At 39.5% G+C, this 25,881-nt stretch overlaps 1 protein-coding gene across 1 annotated transcript in view; it reads left to right on the forward strand.

Annotated features, from left to right (window-relative positions):
* Window positions 1-7,067: 7,067 nt before the first annotated feature.
* LOC115425748 (ADAMTS-like 2) overlaps window positions 7,068-25,881 on the forward strand; it is a 42,246-nt gene continuing 23,432 nt past the window's right edge. Inside the window, exons 1-5 of the mRNA XM_030143489.1 lie at window positions 7,068-7,177; window positions 20,700-20,805; window positions 22,745-22,887; window positions 23,702-23,777; window positions 24,022-24,124. Coding sequence (XP_029999349.1) covers window positions 20,701-20,805; window positions 22,745-22,887; window positions 23,702-23,777; window positions 24,022-24,124 — 427 coding nt within the window. The 5' untranslated portion in view covers window positions 7,068-7,177; window position 20,700. The remainder of the gene's footprint in view (window positions 7,178-20,699; window positions 20,806-22,744; window positions 22,888-23,701; window positions 23,778-24,021; window positions 24,125-25,881) is intronic.

The raw sequence follows: 25,881 nt of genomic DNA on the forward strand, positions 1-25,881 counted from the left end.
AACTGAACATAACCCCAGTGTGTCCATCCACTGTCACTGATCCAACTCCATGGGTTTGACTGGGGAATCAATGTTGGAGAAGATGACAGTGTTTCCACGGTAACGACAGAGCTTCTGAATGTCCAAATATGGTTATATCTGATGAAAATGACAAGATGAAGAACTGTATTTTACACCAATTATTGACATGGATTGGTATGGTGGTGGGTGTGGCAGTGGGCGTGGTTGTTGGCATGTGAGTGGGTGTGGTGGACTCTGAGACCCTCAGCAGGATGTGGACAGCATAAGTGGAATGTCCATGTGTCTCCTCCACCTGTGGGTGGTGTCATGTGTATGTGTGGGCGCTGTCGTGTGTGGGTGGTGCCATGTGTGCGTGGTGTCGTGTGTGGGCAGTGTCATGTGTATGTGTGGGCGGTGTCATGTGTGGGTGGTGTCATGTGTATGTGTGGGCGGTGTCATGTGTGGGTGGTGTCGTGTGTATTTGTGGGTGGTGTCATGTGGGGGCAGTGTCATATGTGGGTGGTGTCGTGTGTGGGCAGTGTTGTGTATGTGTGGGCGGTGTGATGTGTGGGTGGTGTCATGTGCATGTGTAGGCACTGTCATGTGTGGGTGGTGCCATGTGTGGGTGGTGTTGTGTGTGGGCAGTGTCATGTGTATGTGTGGGCGGTGTCATGTGTGGGTGGTGTCGTGTGTATTTGTGGGCGGCGTCATGTGTGGGTGGTGTCGTGTGTGGGCAGTGTCGTGTATGTGTGGGCGGTGTGATGTGTGGGCGGTGTGATGTGTATGTGTGGGCGGTGTCATGTGTGGGTGGTGTCATGTGTATGTGTGGGCGGTGTCATGTGTGGGCGGAGTCTTGTGTGGGCGGTGTCATGTGTATGTGTGGGTGGTGTCATGTGTGGGCGGAGTCTTGTGTGGGCAGTGTCATGTGTATGTGTGGGCGGTGTCATGTGTGGGTGGTGTCATGTGTATGTGTGGGCGGTGTCATGTGTGGGCGGAGTCTTGTGTGGGCGGTGTCATGTGTATGTGTGGGTGGTGTCATGTGTGGGCGGAGTCTTGTGTGGGCAGTGTCATGTGTATGTGTGGGCGGTGTCATGTGTGGGTGGTGTCATGTGTATGTGTGGGCAGTGTCATGTGTGGGCGGAGTCTTGTGTGGGCGGTGTCATGTGTATGTGTGGGTGGTGTCATGTGTGGGCGGAGTCTTTTGTGGGCGGTGTCATGTGTATGTGTGGGCGGTGTCATGTGTATGTGTGGGCGGTGTCATGTGTATGTGTGGGCGGTGCCATGTGCTGTTCTCTGCTAACCTGTCAGAGTAGTTTCATGAGTTCCACTGTCACTGGACTACAGGTCAGCTGACCTCACATGACCCCGCCCCCCTCTGGGACCTGCTGGACGGGGGTCAAAGGTCACAGGCCTGAACGCAGTGGAATGTGGGTCCATGTGAAAGTGTTTCCTCAGATTCTTTGGATAATTTCAGTCTGTTCTGAACCGAAGAACATTAAATGGAACAAAGACCCATTTACACCAACAGCAACATCTGATCAATATCAGACTATTATTGATCATGTAAACAGTGTAATCTGATTACAATAAATCAGATTCATGCAGGTGTATGTGTTAATGTCACGAATTGAATGGTATTTTACACAGCGTTAACATACATGCATAAAGCTTATAATGCGTACAGGAAATACGTTAATTAAAACTGGTGTGTTATCTGTACGCAATTCATGATTTCATGTCGAATATTTTGAAAATAAATTTGCAATAGTGCGATAAAAAGTCATCATTTCGACCACGTCCAGTCAGTTCCTCCTCCACAATCATTCATTTTATCTGTGGTGACACTGCTTCAGTTTTATCTAAATTTATTCATTTTAACTTTTTTAATGTATTATTTTTTTCTGTTTTTCATGTAAAAGTGTTTTTGTTTCACTGTTGTTGTTTTCGGTCAGTGTGTTTCTATTTTTTTCCTCCGTGTGCTCGTGTTTATAACGTCTTTCATTGCTCTTTTGTCTGCATGTGCCAACACTAATGACTGCACACAAAAACCACACACCCATGGGAGGGGCTTAAAGGAGGGGGGCGGAGCTGGCGTCTGTCCATCAGCCAATAAATGTGACACGTTTGATAAAGACGAAGACGTGTTCAGGTCAGAAATATGAGAAAAGACCAGTACAGACCTGAAGGAACAGAACCAGGACCAGAAACAGGACCAGGACCATCCCCTGGTCACCAGGACCAGGACCTGGACCTGGACCAGGACCACCCCCTGGTCCAGGTCCTGGTCCTGGTCCCATCATGCACTCTGCTCTGACGTCACTGTTCAACAAGTTAAAGATTAGGAACAAAGAGTTTATATTAAAAAAAAAAGAGAAAGAGTCAAACTACAAAAGAACAGAATAGAATAGAATAGAACAGAACAGATAGAACAGAACAGAATAGGACAGAATAGAACAGAATAGAATAGAACAGAACAGAATAGAATAGAATAGAATAGAACAGAACAGAATAGAATAGAATAGAACAGAATAGAACAGATAGAACAGAACAGAATAGGACAGAATAGAACAGAATAGAATAGAACAGAACAGAATAGAATAGAATAGAATAGAACAGAACAGAATAGAACAGAATAGAACAGAATAGAATCGAACACAACAGAACAGAATAGAACAGAATAGAATAGAATAGAATAGAACAGAACAGAATAGAACAGAATAGAATAGAACAGAATAGAATAGAACAGAATAGAACAGAACAGAATAGAACAGAACAGAACAGAATAGAATAGAACAGAACAGAACAGAATAGAACAGAATAGAATAGAACAGAATAGAACAGAACAGAATAGAACAAAACAGAATAGAACAGAATAGAACAGAATAGAATAGAATAGAATAGAACAGAATAGAATAGAATTGAACAGAATAGAATAGAGCAGAATAGAACAGATAGAACAGAACAGAATAGAACAGATAGAACAGAACAGAATAGAACAGAATAGAATAGAACAGAATAGAATAGAACAGAATAGAACAGAATAGAACAGAATAGAATAGAACAGAATAGAACAGAATAGAATCGAACACAACAGAACAGAATAGAACAGAATAGAATAGAACAGAACAGATAGACAGAACAGAACAGATAGAACAGATAGAATAGAACAGAACAGAATAGAACAGAATAAATAGAACAGAATAGAATAGAACAGAATAGAACAGAACAGAATAGAACAGAACAGAACAGAATAGAACAGAATAGAATAGAACAGAACAGAATAGAACAGAATAGAATAGAACAGAATAGAACAGAACAGAATAGAACAAAACAGAATAGAACAGAATAGAACAGAATAGAATAGAATAGAACAGAATAGAATTGAACAGAATAGAATAGAGCAGAATAGAACAGATAGAACAGAACAGAATAGAACAGATAGAACAGAACAGAACAGAATAGAACAGAATAGAATAGAACAGAATAGAATAGAACAGAATAGAACAGAATAGAACAGAATAGAATAGAACAGAATAGAACAGAATAGAATCGAACACAACAGAACAGAATAGAACAGAATAGAATAGAACAGAACAGAATAGAACAGAACAGAACAGAATAGAACAGAATAGAACAGAACAGAATAGAACAGAATAGAATAGAACAGAATAGAATAGAACAGAATAGAACAGATAGAACAGAACAGAATAGAACAGAATAGAATAGAACAGAACAGAATAGAACAGAATAGAACAGAACAGAATAGAATAGAACAGAATAGAACAGAATAGAATCGAACACAACAGAACAGAATAGAATAGAACAGAACAGAATAGAATAGAACAGAACAGAATAGAACAGAATAGAATAGAACAGAATAGAACAGAATAGAATAGAACAGAATAGAACAGAACAGAATAGAATAGAACAGAACAGAATAGAATAGAACAGTACAGAATAGAATAGAATAGAACAGAATAGAACAGAATAGAACAGAATAGAATAGAACAGAACAGAATAGAACAAAACAGAATAGAACAGAATAGAACAGAACAGAACAGAATAGAACAGAATAGAATAGAATAGAACAGAATAGAATTGAACAGAATAGAATAGAGCAGAATAGAACAGAACAGAACAGAATAGAACAGATAGAACAGAACAGAATAGAATAGAACAGAATAGAATAGAACAGAATAGAACAGAACAGAATAGAACAGAATAGAATAGAACAGAATAGAACAGAATAGAATCGAACACAACAGAACAGAATAGAACAGAATAGAATAGAACAGAACAGAATAGAACAGAACAGAATAGAACAGAACAGAATAGAACAGAATAGAACAGAACAGAATAGAACAGAATAGAATAGAACAGAATAGAACAGAATAGAACAGATAGAACAGAACAGAATAGAACAGAATAGAACAGAACAGAATAGAATAGAACAGAATAGAATCGAACACAACAGAACAGAATAGAATAGAACAGAACAGAATAGAATAGAATAGAACAGAACAGAATAGAACAGAATAGAATAGAACAGAACAGAATAGAACAGAACAGAATAGAACAGAACAGAATAGAATAGAACAGAATAGAATTGAACAAAATAGAATAGAGCAGAATAGAATAGAACAGAATAGAACAGATAGAACAGAATAGAATAGAACAATAGAACAGAACAGAATAGAACAGAACAGAACAGAACAGAATAGAACAGAATAGAACAGAATAGAATTGAACAGAATAGAATAGAGCAGAATAGAACAGAACAGAATAGAACAGAACAGAATAGAACAGACAGAACAGAACAGAATAGAATAGAACAGAATAGAACAGATAGAACAGAACAGAATAGAACAGAATAGAATAGAACAGAATAGAATTGAACAGAATAGAATAGAGCAGAATAGAACAGAACAGAATAGAACAGAACAGAATAGAACAGATAGAACAGAACAGAACAGAACAGAATAGAACAGAATAGAATAGAACAGAACAGAATAGAACAGAACAGAATAGAACAGAATAGAACAGAACAGAATAGAACAGAACAGAATAGAATAGAACAGAATAGAACAGATAGAACAGAACAGAATAGAACAGAACAGAATAGAACAGAACAGAATAGAACAGAATAACCCTCAGAGACATGACCCACACTAACTCATCTAGTTTTGATCTGTCCGTCTTCATCCAGTTGTGTCAGATTTGACATGTGTTTCATCCCAGTTTGACTCATTTCCTCTCAGTTGCTGAATAACTGCAGTAAATCTGTTTGGTTCAGATTTGGGCTGTTTTTAAATTCCACCATTATCCTTTTATTTCAAAGTGAGTCAGAGTCCTTTATGGGTTTACTATGTTCCTCATGTCCTGTATTAGTTATTATCAGACTCAGACTAACACTGTTCACTGATAAACAGGAACAGTCATTATTATGGGATGGAAAACCCTGAATATCTGGGGTGTGAGTGGGTGTTTTTCTGGATGTTTCCATCGGTTTCTGTATCTTTTACAGATTTCCTTCATAAAGTGGACGTGGTCCTGGATGAATGCGTTGTGAATTCCCGTCAGAACCTGCAGGCCGATGCCGTCACAGGCTCGCTCGTATTGTCTCAGCTGATGGCCGTCCTGCCAGCTGTGTTGGTTTAATACCTCACACTTCAGCTCGTACATTATCTGCACATCTGTCACGGTTTTCGCACTCGAACAATGACCTTAAAGACGCTTTTTATCTCAGAACATCGGCCTCCTCTGGGCGCTCCGATACTGACGCTGCTTCAACCAAGACGCACCACGATACAATATTATTGACAAATATTTACAAATCTGTGAAACCGGATTAAAAAAACAGAAGGAGAAAGGTGGCTGTGTGAAGGCCCAGGGCAGCAGAGCATTATGGGAAATGTGGTTTTGAATCAAACTGTGACTTTTCTGTATTTTATCTACTGTTTGTGTGTTTTTATTCTATTAATCCTGTTATTTTGGATCCATTTTTATCAGTTTTAGTCTGTTTTCAGTCTTATTTTTGCTCTTACAGTCGGACTTTACTTGAGTATTTCCAGTATTTTCTGTTTCAGCTTCTAGTCCTTTGACACTTTTATTGTTCATTTACTTCATGTCCAGTGAAAAATCTCTAAATGTGATGAAGAATAAGGAGTTCGGTCCGTGTATCTGTTGGTGATTGGATTTTCTTTCCAGAAACAAAACAAAAACTAGTGGTTAATTGATATTAGTTTTAAAATAGAAAAATTAAAATTGAATTTCAAGGAGTTTTTCTTTTTCTGATAACCAAATTTAAAAAACAGACTGATTTTCCATTTTTTCTTTATAAAATTCAGTATCTTGTTGATCTGTAGGAGTGGGAGGTGTATATATATGTAGGGGTGCAGTCCATAGCTAACATAACTTACACTGACATGAAACAAAACTGAAACTTGAAATGCTTTCAATGTTCAACTCCCGACTTCTATTCCTCTATTATCCAGCGGACATTACATAAAATTTTCACAACTTCTAACCTGTATCCACTGGACCCCCTCCACTGCTCTATGCCCCCCCACAAATACTGGGCCCATGAATTAGTCATGTTCACCCCCCCCCCTTTTACAGTGCCCCAGCCAACAGATGAACGTGGATTCTTTTACCAGGTAAAGAAGTTCCTGGTCAAATCAAATGTTGGTGTGAACGGGGCTGATGGGATGTATCAGACCTTCTCCCTCTTCTCCCTCTTCTTCTTCTTCTTCTACTATGTGATTGTCTGCAGATGCTAATAAACCACGTGACAGCAGCTCCTGGGTTTGTGTTTTTAATCCAAACTCCTGCGATCCTCCCACTCTGCTGCTGCTCCTGCTGCCGGAGGAGGAGGAGGAGGAGGAGGAGGAGGAAGGATGCAGGCCAGTACACCTTTCTTTCCTCCCTCCCTTCCTTGTCTTTCTTCCTCCCTCTGTCTGTGTCTCCCTCTTCACTCTACAGCGACAGCAGCGCTCACCAACACAACACACCAGCACACAACACACCACAACACACCACAACACAACACACTGCTGGCACACACACACACACACACAGACACACACAGACACACAGACACACACACACACACACACACACACACACTGAGCGGCATCCTCCTCTCAGACCCAGACGCCCTTGGACTGCTGCAGGCGAGGTGAGTGGGTAAACATCACAAACCTCCTGTGAGTGTGTGGCGCTGTGTGTGTGCGACTTTTGTGTATTTTGTGCATGTTCTGAGCGTGTGCACGGCTGTTTTGGACGTCTGCTGCTGTTTCTGGGTTCCTGTGTGTGCGTTTATGTATAGAAACGTGTGTGTGTGTTTATGAGGTAGAGCAGAGCCAATGAGACCCAAACAAATCCACTAAATAATGCTGACTCGCCCTCAGACGGGTGTGTGTGCCTGTGTGTGTGTGTGTGTCTGTGTGTGTGTGTGTCTGTGTGTGTGTGTCTGTGTGTGTGTGTGTGTCCAGAGAGGCCAGAGTCTGTCTGGAAACTTGTCAGCTGTTGGAAGACGTGTGTGTGTGTGTGTGTGTGTGTGTGTGTGTGTGTGTGTGTACCAGGTCTACTTGTTGAACGGTGGATTGTGGTTTTGTGGTTCACAGTTACTGGATAAAACCTCCTTGTGTCCCTGGTTCAGTCTGTGAGTCAAAGGTGTGCTGAAACTCCTGTGTCCTTCCTCTGAAAACAGTCCTCATCCTGTCAGTTCACTGTCTGGATCAAACAAACACTGATGCACTTTAACCTGATGGATACAAATGGGTCTGATGGAACCCTTAAACACCCACTCATACTTCTGTGGAACTGACACACTCCAGTTTTCACACTGTTTAACCTTTCTTAAGCCATTTATCATCATATTATCTGCTGTATTTGGCTCTTTTTTTTTCAGTGTAAATCATGTATTTTCCTATAATTCACTGATCATGTAGATGTTCATTAACCCTTAAAGACCCAAACGTTTAACTAAACCATCTACTGATCTAAACTGTGTATTACCTGTTCATCCACTGATCCTATCAATACATGGAAATAATTGGTGTAAAACACAGTTATTTATCTTTTCATGGTCATCAGATATGTCCATATTTGGACGTTCAGAGGCTCCGTAGTTACTGTGGAAACACAGTCATCTTCTACAACATTGATTCACCAGTAAAACCCATGGAGTTGGATCAATGACAGTGGATGGAAATGAACAAAAATGAATAAACCCCCCCCACAAAATAATAAATAATGTGAAAAAATAAGCAAAAAATAAAAAAAATAAAAGCAGTAAAATGAACAAAAACAGCCAAAGTAATGAATAAAATGAAAAACATTTATAATAAATCAACAATGTAATACATAACATTGACAAAATAAGCCACAAACTGAACTAAATTGAAGACTTTTTTTGAGGACAAGAAAATGAACAAAAGAGAATAAGAACACGTCCAAAACAATAAATAACATGGAGAAAATAAGCAATAAAATGAACAAAATGAATAAAAAAATGTAAACATTGATTCACCAGTAAAACCCACGGAGTGGGATCAGTGACAGTGGATGGACACACTGGGTTCATGTTAAACAATAGATAAAATGAACAAAAATGACTTGCAAATTTTTTTTTAAATTAAAAAAATAATGTGAGAAAAATGAGCAAAAAAGAACCAAAATTAAGAAGAAAATAATAAAATAAGCAACAAAATGAACCAAAATAAACATGATCAATTTAATGAACAGAAATGAATAATAAACCAACAAAATAATACGTGACATGAAAAAAATAAGCCACAAACTGAAAAAATTGAAGAAATAATAATAATGAACCCATGGAATCAGATCAATGACAGTGGATGAGCACACTGGGCTTATGTTCAGTTAATGACAGATTTGACTGAAAAATTCACTTTTTCTTCAGTTTTCTCTGTTTTAATGTAAAAACCCTTGAATGTACTCTGACATTTTACCTGATCATTAAGTTAAATAAAGAGAAATACCTTTAAAAAGTCTAAATACAGCTGTTTATATTTTGACAAATGCTGATAAACAACTTAAAGGTTAAATGGAGACAGATATTCATTTTGTCACATACTTTGATAAATGACAGCGGTTGAAGACGATTGTTTTTTCATTCAGTTCATAATATTTTGGCTGAAACGGTGACTTTTCTTCAGTTTTCTGTGTTTCTGATATAAAACCCCTCAACTTTAATCTGAGCTTTAACCCATACAGACCCAGTGTTACTTTTATGGCCGTTCCAAAATATGTTTTTCTCCATATTTAACTTTTCCTAAATGATTTACCACCATTTATTGTGACATTAGCCTTCGTATTTCATATTTTGTCAGTGAACATCAGTTATTTTCCTATATTTAATTTACTGACCATGTAGATGTTCATTAAAACTTAGATTAAAGTTGACGGTTTTTATATCAAAAAAACAAGAAAATTGATGAAACAGTGTCTTTTTCAGTCAAACCTGTCATTAACTGATCATAAACCCAGTGTGTCCATCCACTGTCATTGATCCAACTCCATGGGTTTTACTGGGGAATCAATGTTGTAGAAGATGACGGTGTTTCCACGGTAACTATGGAGCCTCTGTCATCAGATATCATCCATTTGGAGGTTCAAACTGTATTTTACACCAATTATTTCCATGTATTGATAGGATCAGTGGATCAGCAGGTATTAAACAGTTTAGATCAGTAGATGGTTTAGGTTAAAGGTGGATGTTTGGGTCTTTAGGGGTTAAAGGTGCATGTTTGGGTCTTTAAGGGTTAAAGGTGGATGTTTGGGTCTTTAAGGGTTCAAATATGTCATAAAAGCTCTAGGTTTTGGTGGAACAAAGGCTGAAAGTGGTTGATTAAGAGGCTTAATTTGACCTGTTTGTATTATCAGTGTGTACCAGTCAGTGTTTGATTAACGTCTGCATCTGTACGTTTACATGCAGGGTTTAGTCCAGTTACAGTGGATGGTTTAGTCCAGTTACAGTGGATGGTTTAGTCCAGTTACAGTGGATGGTTTAGTCCAGTTACGGTGGATGGTTTAGTCCAGTAACAGTGGATGGTTTAGTCCAGTTACGGTGGATGGTTTAGTCCAGTTACAGTGGATGGTTTAGTCCAGTTACGGTGGATGGTTTAGTCCAGTTACGGTGGATGGTTTAGTCCAGTTACAGTGGATGGTTTAGTCCAGTTACGGTGGATGGTTAAATCCAGTTACGGTGGATGGTTTAGTCCAGTTACGGTGGATGGTTTAGTCCAGTAACAGTGGATGGTTTAGTCCAGTTACGGTGGATGGTTTAGTCCAGTAACAGTGGATGGTTTAGTCCAGTTACGGTGGATGGTTTAGTCCAGTAACAGTGGATGGTTTAGTCCAGTAACAGTGGATGGTTTAGTCCAGTTACGGTGGATGGTTTAGTCCAGTTACGGTGGATGGTTTAGTCCAGTTACAGTGGATGGTTTAGTCCAGTTACAGTGGATGGTTTAGTCCAGTTACGGTGGATGGTTTAGTCCAGTTACGGTGGATGGTTTAGTCCAGTTACAGTGGATGGTTTAGTCCAGTTACGGTGGATGGTTTAGTCCAGTAACAGTGGATGGTTTAGTCCAGTTACGGTGGATGGTTTAGTCCAGTTACAGTGGATGGTTTAGTCCAGTTACGGTGGATGGTTTAGTCCAGTTACGGTGGATGGTTTAGTCCAGTTACGGTGGATGGTTAAATCCAGTTACGGTGGATGGTTTAGTCCAGTTACGGTGGATGGTTTAGTCCAGTAACAGTGGATGGTTTAGTCCAGTAACAGTGGATGGTTTAGTCCAGTTACGGTGGATGGTTTAGTCCAGTAACAGTGGATGGTTTAGTCCAGTAACAGTGGATGGTTTAGTCCAGTTACGGTGGATGGTTTAGTCCAGTAACAGTGGATGGTTTAGTCCAGTAACAGTGGATGGTTTAGTCCAGTTACGGTGGATGGTTTAGTCCAGTAACAGTGGATGGTTTAGTCCAGTTACGGTGGATGGTTTAGTCCAGTAACAGTGGATGGTTTAGTCCAGTTACGGTGGATGGTTTAGTCCAGTAACAGTGGATGGTTTAGTCCAGTAACAGTGGATGGTTTAGTCCAGTTACGGTGGATGGTTTAGTCCAGTAACAGTGGATGGTTTAGTCCAGTTACGGTGGATGGTTTAGTCCAGTAACAGTGGATGGTTTAGTCCAGTTACGGTGGATGGTTTAGTCCAGTAACAGTGGATGGTTTAGTCCAGTTACGGTGGATGGTTTAGTCCAGTTACGGTGGATGGTTTAGTCCAGTAACAGTGGATGGTTTAGTCCAGTTACAGTGGATGGTTAAATCCAGCTATGGTCGATTTAGCAAAATCTGAATTCTAAACTTGGACCAGAGAGTTTGATGCAAAAACACAACAAACAAGAAAAGCACTCGGAGAGCGCAGACCTCTGCCAAGACAGATCTGCCTCCCGTGCATGTTTATTTGTTTGTTTGTTTGTTAGCAAGATAACTCAAAAAGTTATGGAGGGCTTTCATGAAATTTTCAGGAAATGTTGATACTGGCACAAGGAAGAAATGATTAAATTTTGGTGGTGATTGGTGACCCTCGCGCCCACACCCCCGATCACCACCAAAATTTAATCATTTCTTCCTTGTGCCAGTATCAACATTTCCTGAAAATTTCATGAAAATCCCTCCATAACTTTTTGAGTTATCTTGCTAACAAACAAACAAACAAACAAACACGCACACATGCATGCATCCAAACACACAAAGCAAAGTGATCACAATACCTCCTGGTGGAGGGAATAAAGTGGTGTAGATGAACAAACGTGAGGGTTTAGATCACTGATGGAAACTGAAATATGAACATAAAAGAGACACAATCTGGAATTAACCTCTGGATTAATAAAGTATCTATCTATCTATCTATCTATCTATCTATCTATCTATCTATCTATCTATCTATCTATCTATCTATCTATCTATCTATCTATCTATCTATCTATCTATCTAATAATTCTCCTCTGTTTCAGACTGTAGGAAGTAAAAGATGTCATCATATAGTTGAAAAATCTGAATATTTTATTAATCACAGGGAAATTGTTGTGTGAAACAGTTGCTCCACTCAAGTCTAAGAAAAAAGTAGCAAAAAAAGATAGTATTAATACAACAAAAAAGAAAACAAACCTACACACACACACACACACACACACACACACACACACCACATATATGTATTAAAACACTCTATTCAGACACAATTTGAACAGAATTTTGTACAATATGAAGTAGATAATATCAGTATGATAATTAGAGAAATGTACATGAATAATTATGCAAAAGCATTGTGTTCATGTAACAGTCGTCCATTTCTTTAAACGGTTTAGTGGAGTCATACTCATAAGTTGTTCTGTTGTCTTTGGTCCAGTTCACATGGATCTGTAGTTCCATCCCATCTCCTCCATAGATGCAGATATTCACTGTTTCCTCCAATAGTCCAAAACTCAGAGGTTCAACTGGAACCACCTGGACAACTGTCCACATCTGGACACATCTGGGTCTGTTCTGCTGTTAGTGCAGATACATGATGTGTCAGAACACCTGGTCCGGTTCAGACCGGTCCGTTTAAATGCAGTAGATCCACTTTAATCCCATTATCTGGGTGAGTTAGACCATGTTTACATGGACTTTAAAGTCCAGCTTTAGTCAAACTAATGCAATAATTCAGGTTTTTAATGTTCTGTTTCCATTACATGGTAGCGGGTCGACTCAGCTTGACTCGGTACCAGGTACTATTCCTGGAGACCGTTTCCTTTACAGGATACTACTGACTTCAGAGTACCTGGTCGCCATAGCAGCACTGTGCGTAACTTCCGTGTCATCTGCTCAGAGTTGCTGATAAACTTGTGGTGGTGGTGGTGGTGGTGGTGGTGGTGGTGGTGGTGGGGGGTATGACATATAATGTCAGAAAACCAAGAGGGGATGTAAACATGTGGACAGAAGAACATCTGAGCTGGAAACTCCAGCTGTTTTTAAAGACAAGAACTGACCAATCACAGCCAGGAGAAGGAAACACGGCAGGTGAAGCCCATAAACACCAACCAACGACCTGTGGACCAGAACCAGAACCAGAGGGAAAGACCACTGACACCAACGACCTGTGGACCAGAACCAGAACCAGAACCACAAGGAAAGACCAGTGGGGGCTAATCTGAGCCTCGGACTATTAGTTTTAGGTCAGGACAGTGTGTGTGCACACGTGTGTGTCACCAGCAGAGTGTGTGTGTGTGTGTGTGCGTGTGTGTGTGCCTAACCATTAGAGTGCATGTGTGTGTGCGTGTAACAAGCAGAGTGTGTGTGTAACAAGCAGAGTGTGTGTTCCTGTCGGCCTGTTTGCATACCTGTCCATGCATGTGACGCACAGCTGTAGGAGCGTGCACGGCAGCAGTTACGGTATGTGCATGAGCACAGTGAGGGCTGAGTGTAGACGTGTGTAGCAGAGAGTGTGTATCTGTGTCAGTGTGTGTCTGCCGCTGTGTGTTTTCCCAGCTGGCCGTGCTCCAGCTGCATCTGTGTGTGTGTGTGTGTGTGTGTCCACGCGCGTTCCCAGCTGGCCGTGCTCCAGCTGTGTCTAGGTGTGTGTGTGTGTGTGTGTGTCTGTGTGTATCTGTGTGTGTGTGTATCTGTGTGTGTATATATCTGTAAGTGTGTATATGTGTGTGTATCCATGTGTGTGTGTGTTCCCAGCTGTGTGTGTATGTGGTTGTGTGTATCTGTATGTGTGTTTGTATATATCCGTGCATGTGTGTATCGGTGCGTGTATATATCTGTATGTGTGTATCTGTGTGTGTGTGTGTGTGTATGTGTGTGTGTTCCCAGCTGTGTGTGTATCTGTGTGTGTATGTGTATTCATGTGTGCGTGTGTATTCGTTTGTGCGTGTGTGTGTTCCCAGCTGTGTGTCTGTGTATGTATTTGTCTGTGTGTGTGTGTGTGTGTCTGTCTAATGCAGTCCAGGTGCTGCTGTGCTGCTTTCACACACCTGTCACCAGTATTTAGTGCCAGTGAAAGCCAGACTGAAACGGGGCCAGACGAGCCCTTTGCTTATTTAACTTCGCTGCTAAACTGGACCTGAGGACAGAAACCGTCTGAGCGCATGTATACGGATCTTTGTGTTTCAGCTCCGACTTCTGCTGATTCAGACGTTACAACGAGGACGGCCTGGAAAATGGAACCCATGTATGTTTAGCTAGTTAGCATGTGTTTTCTAATTGTTAGCATAGGTCGTTAAAGAGCAAAACCTAACAACCACTAAAACAAGTCACAGAATGTACATGAAAACAACACCTCCAACCGTCTTAGGCTAGTTTACGACATCACTTAAGTGCACATATTTAGTTACAAGTACATGTAGCATTAGCATGTGCTTGTGCTTATGTGATGTTTGGGTTGGAATCTGTTAGCATTAGCATCTCTATGCTAACATTATGAAGAGTCGCAGAGGTTTGAGAAGAACTAAAGAAGATCCAACCTCAGTCTTCAACATAGAAACCAAACATAATCAAACACACGGCCCATGGGCCAAAGGGTGGACCGCCAAAGGGTCCGATCCCACCAAAGAATCTGATCCCACCAAAGAATCCGACCCAACAATAAGTCCAATCCCACCAAAGAGTCCGATTCCAACAATGAGTCCGATCCCACCAAAGAGTCCAACCCAACAATGAGTCCAATCCCAACAGTGAGTCAGATCCCACAAAATAGTCTGATCCCACCAAAGAGTCATTTCCCACAAATAGTCCGATCGCACCAATGAGTCCGATCCCAACAATGAGTCCAATACCAACAGTGAGTTCGATCCCACCAAATAGTCTGATCCCACCAAAGGGTCCAATCCCACCAAAGAGTCCGATGCCACCAAAGGGTCCAATCCCACCAAAGGGTCTGAGCCCACCAATGAGTCCGATTTGGCCAATGGGACAAATCTGCAAAGCGCAAAAATTACATGATTGACATGACATACATCATATTATTGGACGTTCAGAGGCTCCGCAGTTACCGTGGAAACACCATCATCTTCTACAACATTGCTTCACCAGTAAAACCCATGGAGTTGGATCAATGCCAGTGGATGAACACACTGGGCTTATATTCAGTTAATGACAGATTGGACTGAAAACGACACTGTTTCTTCAGTTTTCCTGGTTTCAATGTAATAACCTTTGAATTTACCCTTTATTTCTACGTTATTTTCAGTGTAAAATCTGAAATAAAGAGGAAAATATTATAATAAATGGTGAGAAATCACTTAGGAAAGGTTAAAGGAAGTAGAGGAAGAATAATTTGGAAGTTCCACAATCAATAAAATGTACAAAATAAAAAAGAAATTGAACAAAATAATGAAGAAAATGAACATAACAAAGAAAATAAACTAAATAATTGACAAAGTAAACCAATTACTGAAAAGAATGAATATAAAATGACAAATTAAGATGACAAACAAAATAATGCATAAAAATTAAAAATAAAAAAAAGTGCAAAGGACAACATAATAAAAAATGGTGATAAAAAACTTGGTGATGGTTAAATGTAGAGAAATTAATTTGGAAATCACAATAAAAACCAGTTGTGGGTCTTTAAGGGTTAAACGTCGGGTCTTTAACTCAACACAGATGCATTGGTTTGGTTTTTGTTGGTGTCTTCTGGAAACTCACCACGTCAGCTGCTGCTCCCTCCAACCACAGAACCTCCATCCGACCTGGACCATGGAGGGTCCACCCCGGTTCCTCCTGGTTCCTCTGTTCATTCCGTCACCATGGAAACAGGCTCAGTGCTGGTTCTGGTCTTGGACTGGGATTGGGGCCAGTCTGTGGTGGTTTTCAGTGTGTAGTCCTGTAACTGATCGGACTCATGACGGTGGTTTATGTTCTCAGCCATGTTTCGCCGTTACCTACAGACGTAGACGTTTCCTCGCCGTCTGCTTCATACAAAGGCCGACCTGTGCATCGGCCCAGGAAACTTACCTCCGTCCTTCCAGAACACTGGAGCTTGTTTAACTTATGCGAGGGCCCCTTCACCATCCAATTCCAGTCTCCGACAACTGTGGGATCTCAACAGCCCGTCTGTCACCCTCCTCCTCAACAGCCCGTCTGTCACCCTCCTCCGCCGCCGCCGCCGCCACCGCCTGCCAGCGCCCCCACATACAGGCCACCACCGGGTCTGGGTTTGTCTAAGAAAACACCCTGAGTCCAACCAACCCCAGGGGATGAATTTATAAAGCACAGAAATTACATGATTTACACAACGTACATCACATTATCTGTCATTCAGAGGCTCTTGGTTACCATGGAAACAGCATCATCTTCTACAACACTGATTCATCAGTAAAACCCATGGAGTTGGATCAATGACAGTGGATAAAATGGATCAAAATGAAGAAAAAAAACCAAACAAAATTATAAATAACATGAAAAAAATCTGCAAAAAAACTGAGTAAAATAAAGTAAAAATTAATAAGAAATCAACAAAATGAAGTAATTTGAAGAAAAAAAAGAAAATGAACAAAAACAGGTAAAATAATAAATAAAAATCAAGTAGGAAAAATTACGAAATAATATATAACATGGAAAAAGCAACAAGCAAAAAAATAAAGAACCAAATGAATAAAAAAGGTGAACATTGATTCCCCAGTGAAACCCATGGAGTTGGATCAGTGACAGTGGATGGACACACTGGGTTTATGTTCAGTTCATGGTATACCTCATGTACCAGCCGCCACCATACTGATGTTAACGTGGTTTCACTGGTGTTTGTTTGACAGCGTGTACTGGTTCCATCGGAGGCTGATTTTACCTGATGTTTTAACCCAGAACATCTTCACACACACGTCTGATGGAATTAAGGCCACGAACACTAACTGTACTGGAGCCAACCAAGGGTTCAGTGTTTGACAGAATGAGTCTGAATATTTTAACCAACGTGAGTCTGGGACACGCTGACGTCCTCAGGTGCTCTCATACACGGAGGTTTCTATTCTACATTCGAATAAAAACTAGAAAAGCACTCAGAGAGCGCAGACCTCCACCAAGGCAGATCAGTCCCCCCTCCCCCCAATCACCACCAAAAATAATCATTTGTTCCTTGTCCCAGTATCAACGTTTCCTGAAAATTTCATCAAAATCCCTCCATAAATTTTTGAGTTATCTTGCTAACAGACAGACAAACAAACAAACAAACAAACCCCGATAAAAACATAACCTCCTTGGTAGAGGTAAAATATATATATATATATATATACACACTACACACCAGCGCGTTGACCCATGTGGATCCACAGGTTCTAGATGTGCTAGTTTTTCTGCTGTTGTGGATTCACTCATATTGTACCACATTTGTCCAGCAGTCACCACCAAAGCGTTCCGGTCATAGCAACGTGATTATAAGGATATTATATTTAAAAATGACTAATATCTGACAAAATATTGGTCCGATCAACTTGCCGTTTTTGCTAGTCTGTGCAATGACCAAAAATACATAAGTATGACCAGGTGCGATTTGTCAAAAAAACAAAGGGGGGCAGATGGTAGATACATGGGGGTGCGATCCGTCACAAACATAACTAATGCTGGCGTGAAACGAAAGCTAAACTTTACATACTTTCAACGTCCAACTCAAGGGTTTAGTTTAGTTTATTTGTTTATTATATTGTGGTCAATCCCAATTATAGTGAACTGTATCAATAACAGTAAAAAAGGGGCGGTTTTAGCCGATATGGCTAGTATCCTGCTGTAGTCCCTGGCCTGAAGACGATAGGCACCCGAAAAAAAAAAAAACAATAAATTATTGCACATTAATTAAAAAGAGAGAGGTAAGACAGATAAGAGACAAGATAAACCAATAAAGATAAGAAAGATAAAAGATAAAAGAAAAGAGTGAAGCATCAGTCCAAACATACAGAGACAGCACATACAATATAATCACACAGAGTACATGAGCATAGAATCAAAGACAGGGACGTAAACAGACATCACATGTGGTCTATTCCTCTCTTATTATTATACAGTGGACCTTAAATGAAATTTTCCCAACTGCTAACCTGTATCCACTGGACACACAAATGCTGGGCCCCAGGAATTTGTCATATCATTTTGTCAGAATTTGAAAGATATAAGAATGGAAAATGTGAGCAAAATATCATAAAGATCGACAGCATAAATAATAAACACTGACCCAAATGAAATGGGGTTTTCTGCAAGATGTAGGGAACAAGTTATAGTCTCAGACCCTGAAATAGCATTACATTGGTTCATTATTTTGAAAGTTATCGATGCGAAAAGTCTGATTGTAGTTTTTTTTCACATGTACGCACAAAACAGAGGGGGAGGGGTAAGGGGTGACTTGGGATTGGGCCTAAATGTACCATGTGACAAAGCGCCGTTCGAGTTCCTTCATGACCTGGAACCGTTCTTTCCACCTGTTGGAACTGGATGGTTCATGTAAACGGACCCGCCTGCTTCATTCTCATGAATCTTGGATCAACACTGGTGTGATTTACTGTAAAAACCCTCCAGAGGTAACAGACTGCAGGTACCCCCCCCCCCCAAAAAAAAACACCAGCAGATGTTCTGGAGGTGAAGGATTTCACTGGAGTGTCCGAGAGGAAATATTACAACCACAAATGTGTTCTTGTGGCCGAGAAACATCCAAGTCCAGGTCCTTCTGTGGGTTTGGAACACGAGAGAGGAGGAAAAAACACGAGAAAAAAAAATAAGAACCCACCGCCGTGTCTGAGGCCAGTTCGCTTTCATCCCCCCGTCCGCAGAAGTATCTGGACGGGGGTTTGAACACCACCGGGGCTCATTAGCGGTTTGACGTTTTCCTCCAGATCCTTCAGCGTTTGTTAAAGACTCAGTGCCGGCACTTCCATGGATGAACCCGGACAGGTTCCTGGACCAGAACCCATCCATTAATCAAAAGAACATCTAGAACATGACGGCGGGCGGGTGGGCGGGTTGGCGGGCGGTGACTGAGCACGGCATTATGGGATTATTTCTACTTTATTTAACCATCACGGAGGCTGGTGCTAATAACACGTAAACACATAAAACACAGGTGTCAAACATGCGGCCCGTGGGTCAAAACCGGACCTCCAAAGGTTCTGATCCGGCCCATAATTGAAAATTATACAGAAGATATTAACAGTCAAAGGTGTTGGATTTAGTTCAGGTTCCACTTTCAGCTCAATGTGATCTAAAGTACAATAACAACATAATAACCCTTGAAAAATCAAATGGGAACAACCTGAAAATGAAGTACAATTTTAACAATATTCTGTTTGTTACTAAATGTTTTGTGCATTTGTAGATCTGATCTCTAAGTCACATTAATTCAGTTAATTAAGTTCACACATAATATCGTAGAAATTATCATTGGATCATATTTGAAATAAATAACATCTGCAAAATTATTAATCAAATTCAATCCATTAATTGTATCATTAATACTGAATAGTGTAGACGCAATAAAACATATGTCAGTGCTATGACTTAAAGCTAATGAGTCTGGATATTAAGCTGTGGATAACATTTGATTTAGAAGTAACATTTATGTAGAAATGGCATCAATGTCAAGATAAGCAACTAACCACATCCATGTAAACCAATGGGCCGCAGCTAGGCTAACGCAGCTAACCATGTCCATATTAACCAATGGGCCATGGCTAAGCTAACACAGACATCCTTATAAACCAATGGACCATGGTTAAGCCAACACAGACGTCCATATAAACCAATGGGCCATGGCTAAGCTAACACAGACATCCTTATAAACCAATAGGCCGTGGCTAAGCTAACACAGACATCCATATAAACCAATGGGCCGTGGCCAAGCTAACACAGACATCCATATAAACCAATGGGCCATTGCTAAGCTAACACAGACATCCATATAAACCAATGGGCCGTGGCTAAGCTAACACAGACATCCATATAAACCAATGGGCCGTGGCTAAGCTAACACAGACATCCATATAAACCAATGGGCCGTGGCTAAGCTAACACAGACATCCATATAAACCAATGGGCCGTGGCTAGGCTAACACAGACATCCATATAAACCAATGGGCCGTGGCTAAGCTAACACAGACATCCATATAAACCAATAGGCCGTGACTAAGCTAACACAGACATCCATATAAACCAATGGGCCGTGGCTAGGCTAAGACAGACATCCATATAAACCAATGGGCCGTGGCAAGGCTAAGACAGACATCCATATAAACCAATGGGCCGTGGCTAAGCTAACACAGACGTCCATATAGACCAACAGGCCGTGGCTAGGCTAACGCAGCTAACCACGTTCAAATAAACCAATGAGCAATAGCTAAGCTAACATAGCTAAGTTAGCTAAGCTGTCTGTATCTGATATTTTACATTTAGTGTCATAACTTTTATAACATGATGTATTAAAAACACATTAACGTGTTACAACAGGATGTTTTCATGCTTTATTTGCGTAATTTATGTTCAGTATTTTTACATTTTCACATCATAATGAGGTTACACATTCAATTAGAATTAAGAAACTTTTCACGTTTTATCAGTAAATGGGTTTCGAAGTTTGTATTTTGTGTCAAAACTGCATAAACTGAACAGTGTCGTGTTGTAACAGGATGTTTGTTCTGATGTGGTCGTACAGGATGAAGCTGTTGTCATGGCAACAGTGTGGAGAGACGGGCGTCGTCCTGCTGGGTTTTCTGACGCTGGCTGTGTGTGTCGGGAATCTGTCCACCAGGGGGCTCCAGGTATGCAACACAACAACAACAACAACACAAATGTCCACCAGGGGGCTCCAGGTACGCAACATGCAATGATGTAACAACACAACACAACACAACAACATAACGCACAAGAACACAACAACTAAATTTGTGACAGAAATGTGTAAATTTTTTTTACAAATCATACAAATATAAAGGATGTAAAATATTTTTTTTACATCTGTCTCGAAAACTGCAGCATGTTACATAAACTAAAACAGTAAAACATTAAAGAAGTTCAATTAAAGTCAAATATGAATTCACATTTATTCGGCTATGTCTCGACATGTTGACAATGAAAAGTCGTAGAAATAGTGGGTGGTCATGATGCGTTCAGGGACGGTCGGCAAATGTTAATATCTTGCCACAAAACTGTTTTAACTCGACAATTTTTCATCCAATCTGAAACGAATGTCACATGTACGATAAGAGTCTGGAACTGAACATAACCATGTACGTTTTGGATGTGATTCATGAAATAGTTTTGTCGTAGAAGTCGGACTGTATTGACGCGTTTCCGTCCGTCCGTTCTGTCTCTCTCTCTCTCTTTCTGGTACTTCCAGTGTCTCTCGCCCTCTCACAGCTGCTCAGTTCACATTCCAGCGGTCGCTTCGATGAATGTGTGCGAATGATGGGATGCAGCCATCGGCTTTAATTACTGCCGTTTCTGCACATCAGGAATCTGCAAAATGCTGACCATCAGTGACTGTGGTTCTGTTTGGTTCTGTTCAGACCAGTACTACCAAAATGTACTAGAACCACGTAATAGTACCGCAGGAGTACACGCTATAGTACTGACACTTACAGGGTCTGGGTTCCATTAAATCTGAGGGTTAAAGGTTATTTTAGGTCAATTTTGTTTCTGTTCTCAGCCAAAAAATGGACTGAACGGATTTTTTTTTTTTTAACGTATATTTAGATGTTGAACATTCGATCATGTTTTTCTGACCGTAAAGAAGAATTAAAACCACAAGCGACCATGTTTTATCACTGGCTACTATGGAATGAGAGCAAAAATGAAGAATATCGATAAAATAAGCACGTTAGCATGTCTTTTAGGTTATTTTCATTTTGCTGCATTTTTTTACATTGTTTTCACCTTGTTATAGAGTTAAAATAATCAATTTCTTTACCTTTGACTCATTAAAAAAGAGTAAAAGTTGAAGAATGATTGAAGAAATATGGGTCCTAACACTGAGCCCTGCGGTACTCCTGTTGAAATAGACTCACTAAAATGAACTGATTTGATTTATCGCAATATTCATCAATATCGGCCAATAAGAGCATTTTTATCGTAACGTTTTACTGCCCAGCCTTAGTTTTAGTAATAACAATAACTATAAAACAGTTGTGAAAAACAGGCAAAAGTACTAGTATAAATAACTAATAAAATAGTAGTAACAATTAATAATAAAAAAGTAATTATGGTTTAATATTATGCACATTATGTATAGTTTAATAACAGCAGAATAATAATTTACGCGATAATAGTGATAGTAGTCATTGCAACAATAACTAAATAATATAAGTTTGTAAGTAATAAATATAATATAAAACAAAATATTTATAAATAAGTGATAATAATGAATGTGTAAGTAATTAATAATAATAATAATCATCATCATCATCATCATTAGCAAAACGAAATTAACAACAACAACAAATAAACATTGCACACTGGAGTAAACAATAAACATTACACCACAGAAACTACATGCTGTTTTGAAGAAATGCCCACATCTTCCAGTAACAGACGTCTACTTTGCCGTTATGAAGCCTGTGGTGGGTGGGGTATAGGTGACCTCATGGCGGTTCTAGTGTTAACGAGGACGTTTCAGATTGAAAAAAAAAAAAGTTTCAGATTGGTCTGCAGAATCGCATGCGTGTACTCATGCTCGCCGTGACGTCGTCTGTGTGTCGGCAGGAGGAGGGCGTGGCCTCCAACAGCCTGGAGGAGGAGCTGGAGGTGACCACGTACTGGTGGGGGGAGTGGGCCAAGTGGACCGCCTGCACCCGGACCTGCGGAGGGGGGGTCCAGTCCCAGGAGAGGCACTGTCTGAAGCAGAGGTCAGTGGTAACATGCCCGTAACCATGGATACCCAAGCATCCATTGGCCACTTCCTGTCTCCTCAGTGGGCGTAGTCAGAAGGGTTCAGAGCGTCTGAACACAGTAATAAACTCAGCTGAGGGCTGAGTTTCCAGATTTCACATAGACGGTGTTTTACAGACGATCAGTGAGGGCCGTTTTAACACATGGGTCCCATGAGTATAAGGGTCCCATGGGCATAGGGGTCCCATGAGCATAGGGGTCCCATGAGCATAGGGTTCCCATGCTAATCTATGTATGTTAACCCTTTACTGACCCTTGTATCATATATGACACATATCCATTGAAGGCGTATAGTTACTTCACTAATCACTACTTTAAGTTCTTTTCTGGATTTTTTTTCTATTATTTTCAAAAAAATTTTTATTTTGTACTTGAATTTCTCGATGATTTTATGTACATTTTATTATTTTGTGCTGGAATGTTTCAGTTCTTTTATGAAAAAATTTTATTATTGGGCACGAACAATTTTTAATCATTACACAGATTTGATTTATTTTGTTATAAAATTAAAAAATAATATTTTTCCTTTTCTTTTTTTAATTTTGTTTAAAAAAATTGAATTTTTTTTTTTAAAACTGTTTTTTTTTTCTTGCACTTTCTTCTGCTGCTGCCTTGACAGTTGAACTTCCCTGTTGTTTGTAATGGGAATAATGACAACACTGGTCCATACTGGTATCATCGAACACTTTCCTGTTGTCACTGTTACAGTTTTTGAATCTCATTAAAATCACATTTGATGATTCTTTTTTTTTTTTTTTTTTTTGTCCAAAGAAAGAAAGTGTTGGCTGGAAAAGACAACATGACCTGTACAGGAACCGCCAAGAAGTATCACCTCTGCAACACCAAAGTGAGTCATTCCTCATCCCTTTATTTCACGTCTTTGTTCAATAAACACAGGTTTTTGTGATTGGCTGACGGCTGAGATCTGCGGCGGCGGCGGTGGTGTCCAGGCGTGACTGAATGTGTAACTGTGTGAAAGTGAAGGCGGGCGAGGCTCTGAGAAAACCACCCCTGCACAAATAAAGGCTTAAAAAGAGTTTATTTGTCCAACATACGGTAAAGGGAGCGTTAACCGGTGGTCATGTGTGCAGGAATGTCCCGCTGCTGGGAGGAGCTTCAGGGAGGAGCAGTGCTGGTCCTTCAACTCCCAGCTCTACAACGGGAGGAACTACCAGTGGAAACCTCTGTACCCCGGTAAGACCAGACAGTAAACGCCTCCTTCTAGTCCTTAAACACACCACCGCCTACAACGCCAATAAAACTCTGATGTGACAGCTGGTTTTCTCTGTAAATACTCTTCAGTTTCTATAAACCTGGACTTATATTACATTTATTCACCTTTATTTAATCAGAAAAAAAGACTTATTGACATTAACCCATAAAATCCCAGTGTTACTTTTAGATCAGTTTCTCTATTTAACCTTTATCAAATAATTTATCACCATTTGTTCTAACATTATCCTCTGTTTTGCATTTTTCAGTGTAAATCCTGTATTTTCTTATATTTAATTTGCTGATTATGTAGATGTTCATTAAAGCTCCGAGTAAATTCAAAGGTTATTTTATCAAAAACAGAGAAAACTGAAGAAAAAGTGACTTTCCAGTCCAATCTGTCATTAACTGAACATAAACCCACTGTCATTGATCCAACATCATAGGTTTTTTTTTTTTTCTTCAACTGCAGTTTGTGGCTTATTTTTATTATTATTTTATTATTACTATTATTATTATTATTATTATTATTTTCCTTATTTTTGATAATTTTTTATTCATTTTGTTGATTACTTTGGCTGTTTTTGTTCATTTTCTTGCTTATTTTCTCCATGTTACTTATTTTTTTGTTTTTGTCCATTCTGTTACCTTTTTTTCCCCAATTTTCTTCAGTTTGTGACTTTTGTTCATGTTACTTATCATTTTATTGATTCATTATTTATTTTTGTTCATTTTATTGATCACTTTGACTGTTTTTATTTATTTGATTGCTTATTTTTTTCTTTTTTTTCTCCACATTATTTACTTGATTTTGTTTATTTTATTATTTCATCCATATAAACCCAATGTGTTCATCCACTATCACTGATCCAACTCCATGGGTTTATTATTATTTTATTTATTATTTTTTCTTAAACTGGAGTTTGTGGCTTTTTTTTTTTTTTTTTTTCATTTTGCTTATTACCTCCGCCAAGGAGGTTATGTTTTTGCCGGTGTTGGTTTGTCTGTCTGTCCGTGTGCACGATAACTCAAAAAGTTATGGACAGATTTGGATGAAAATTTCAGGAAATGTTGATACTGGCACAAGCAACAAATGATTAAATTTTGGTGGTGATCGGGGGGGCACTGATCTGCCTTGACGGAGGTCTGCGCTCTCCGAGTGCTTTTCTAGTTTTTGTTAATTTTTTATTCATTTTGTTGATTACTTTGGCTGTTTCTGTTCATTTTCTTGCTCATTTTCTCCATGTTATTTTTTCCTTTGTCAATTTTCTTTGTCAATTTTATTAATTTTACTTATTTTATTTGTTTTTCTGCATTTTATTACTTTTTTTTTCAATTTTCTTCAGATTGTGACTTATTTTGTTCATGTTACTTATTTTATTGATTTATTATTCATTTTTGTTCATTTTCTTGATCACTTTCACTGTTTTTATTTATTTGGTTGCTTATTTTTTTCCACATTATTACTTTACTTGTTTTTGTTTATTTCATATATTATTTAATCCATATAAACCCAGTGTGTCCATCCACTGTCACTGATCCAACTCTATGGGTTTTACTGGTGAATCAATCCGTCCGTTTACATCCACACTAATAATCCAATCATTATCTGATTTCTGGAGTTATCAAACTATTATTGATTATGTAAACATTATAATCTGATTATAATAAATCAGATTAACACACCCGGATTTGTCCCCAATGCTCTGTATGCATGTGTACAGGTTAGTCTTATTTAT

Source organism: Sphaeramia orbicularis, chromosome 9, assembly GCF_902148855.1.
Source record: "Sphaeramia orbicularis chromosome 9, fSphaOr1.1, whole genome shotgun sequence".
NCBI classification, from domain to species: domain Eukaryota; kingdom Metazoa; phylum Chordata; class Actinopteri; order Kurtiformes; family Apogonidae; genus Sphaeramia; species Sphaeramia orbicularis.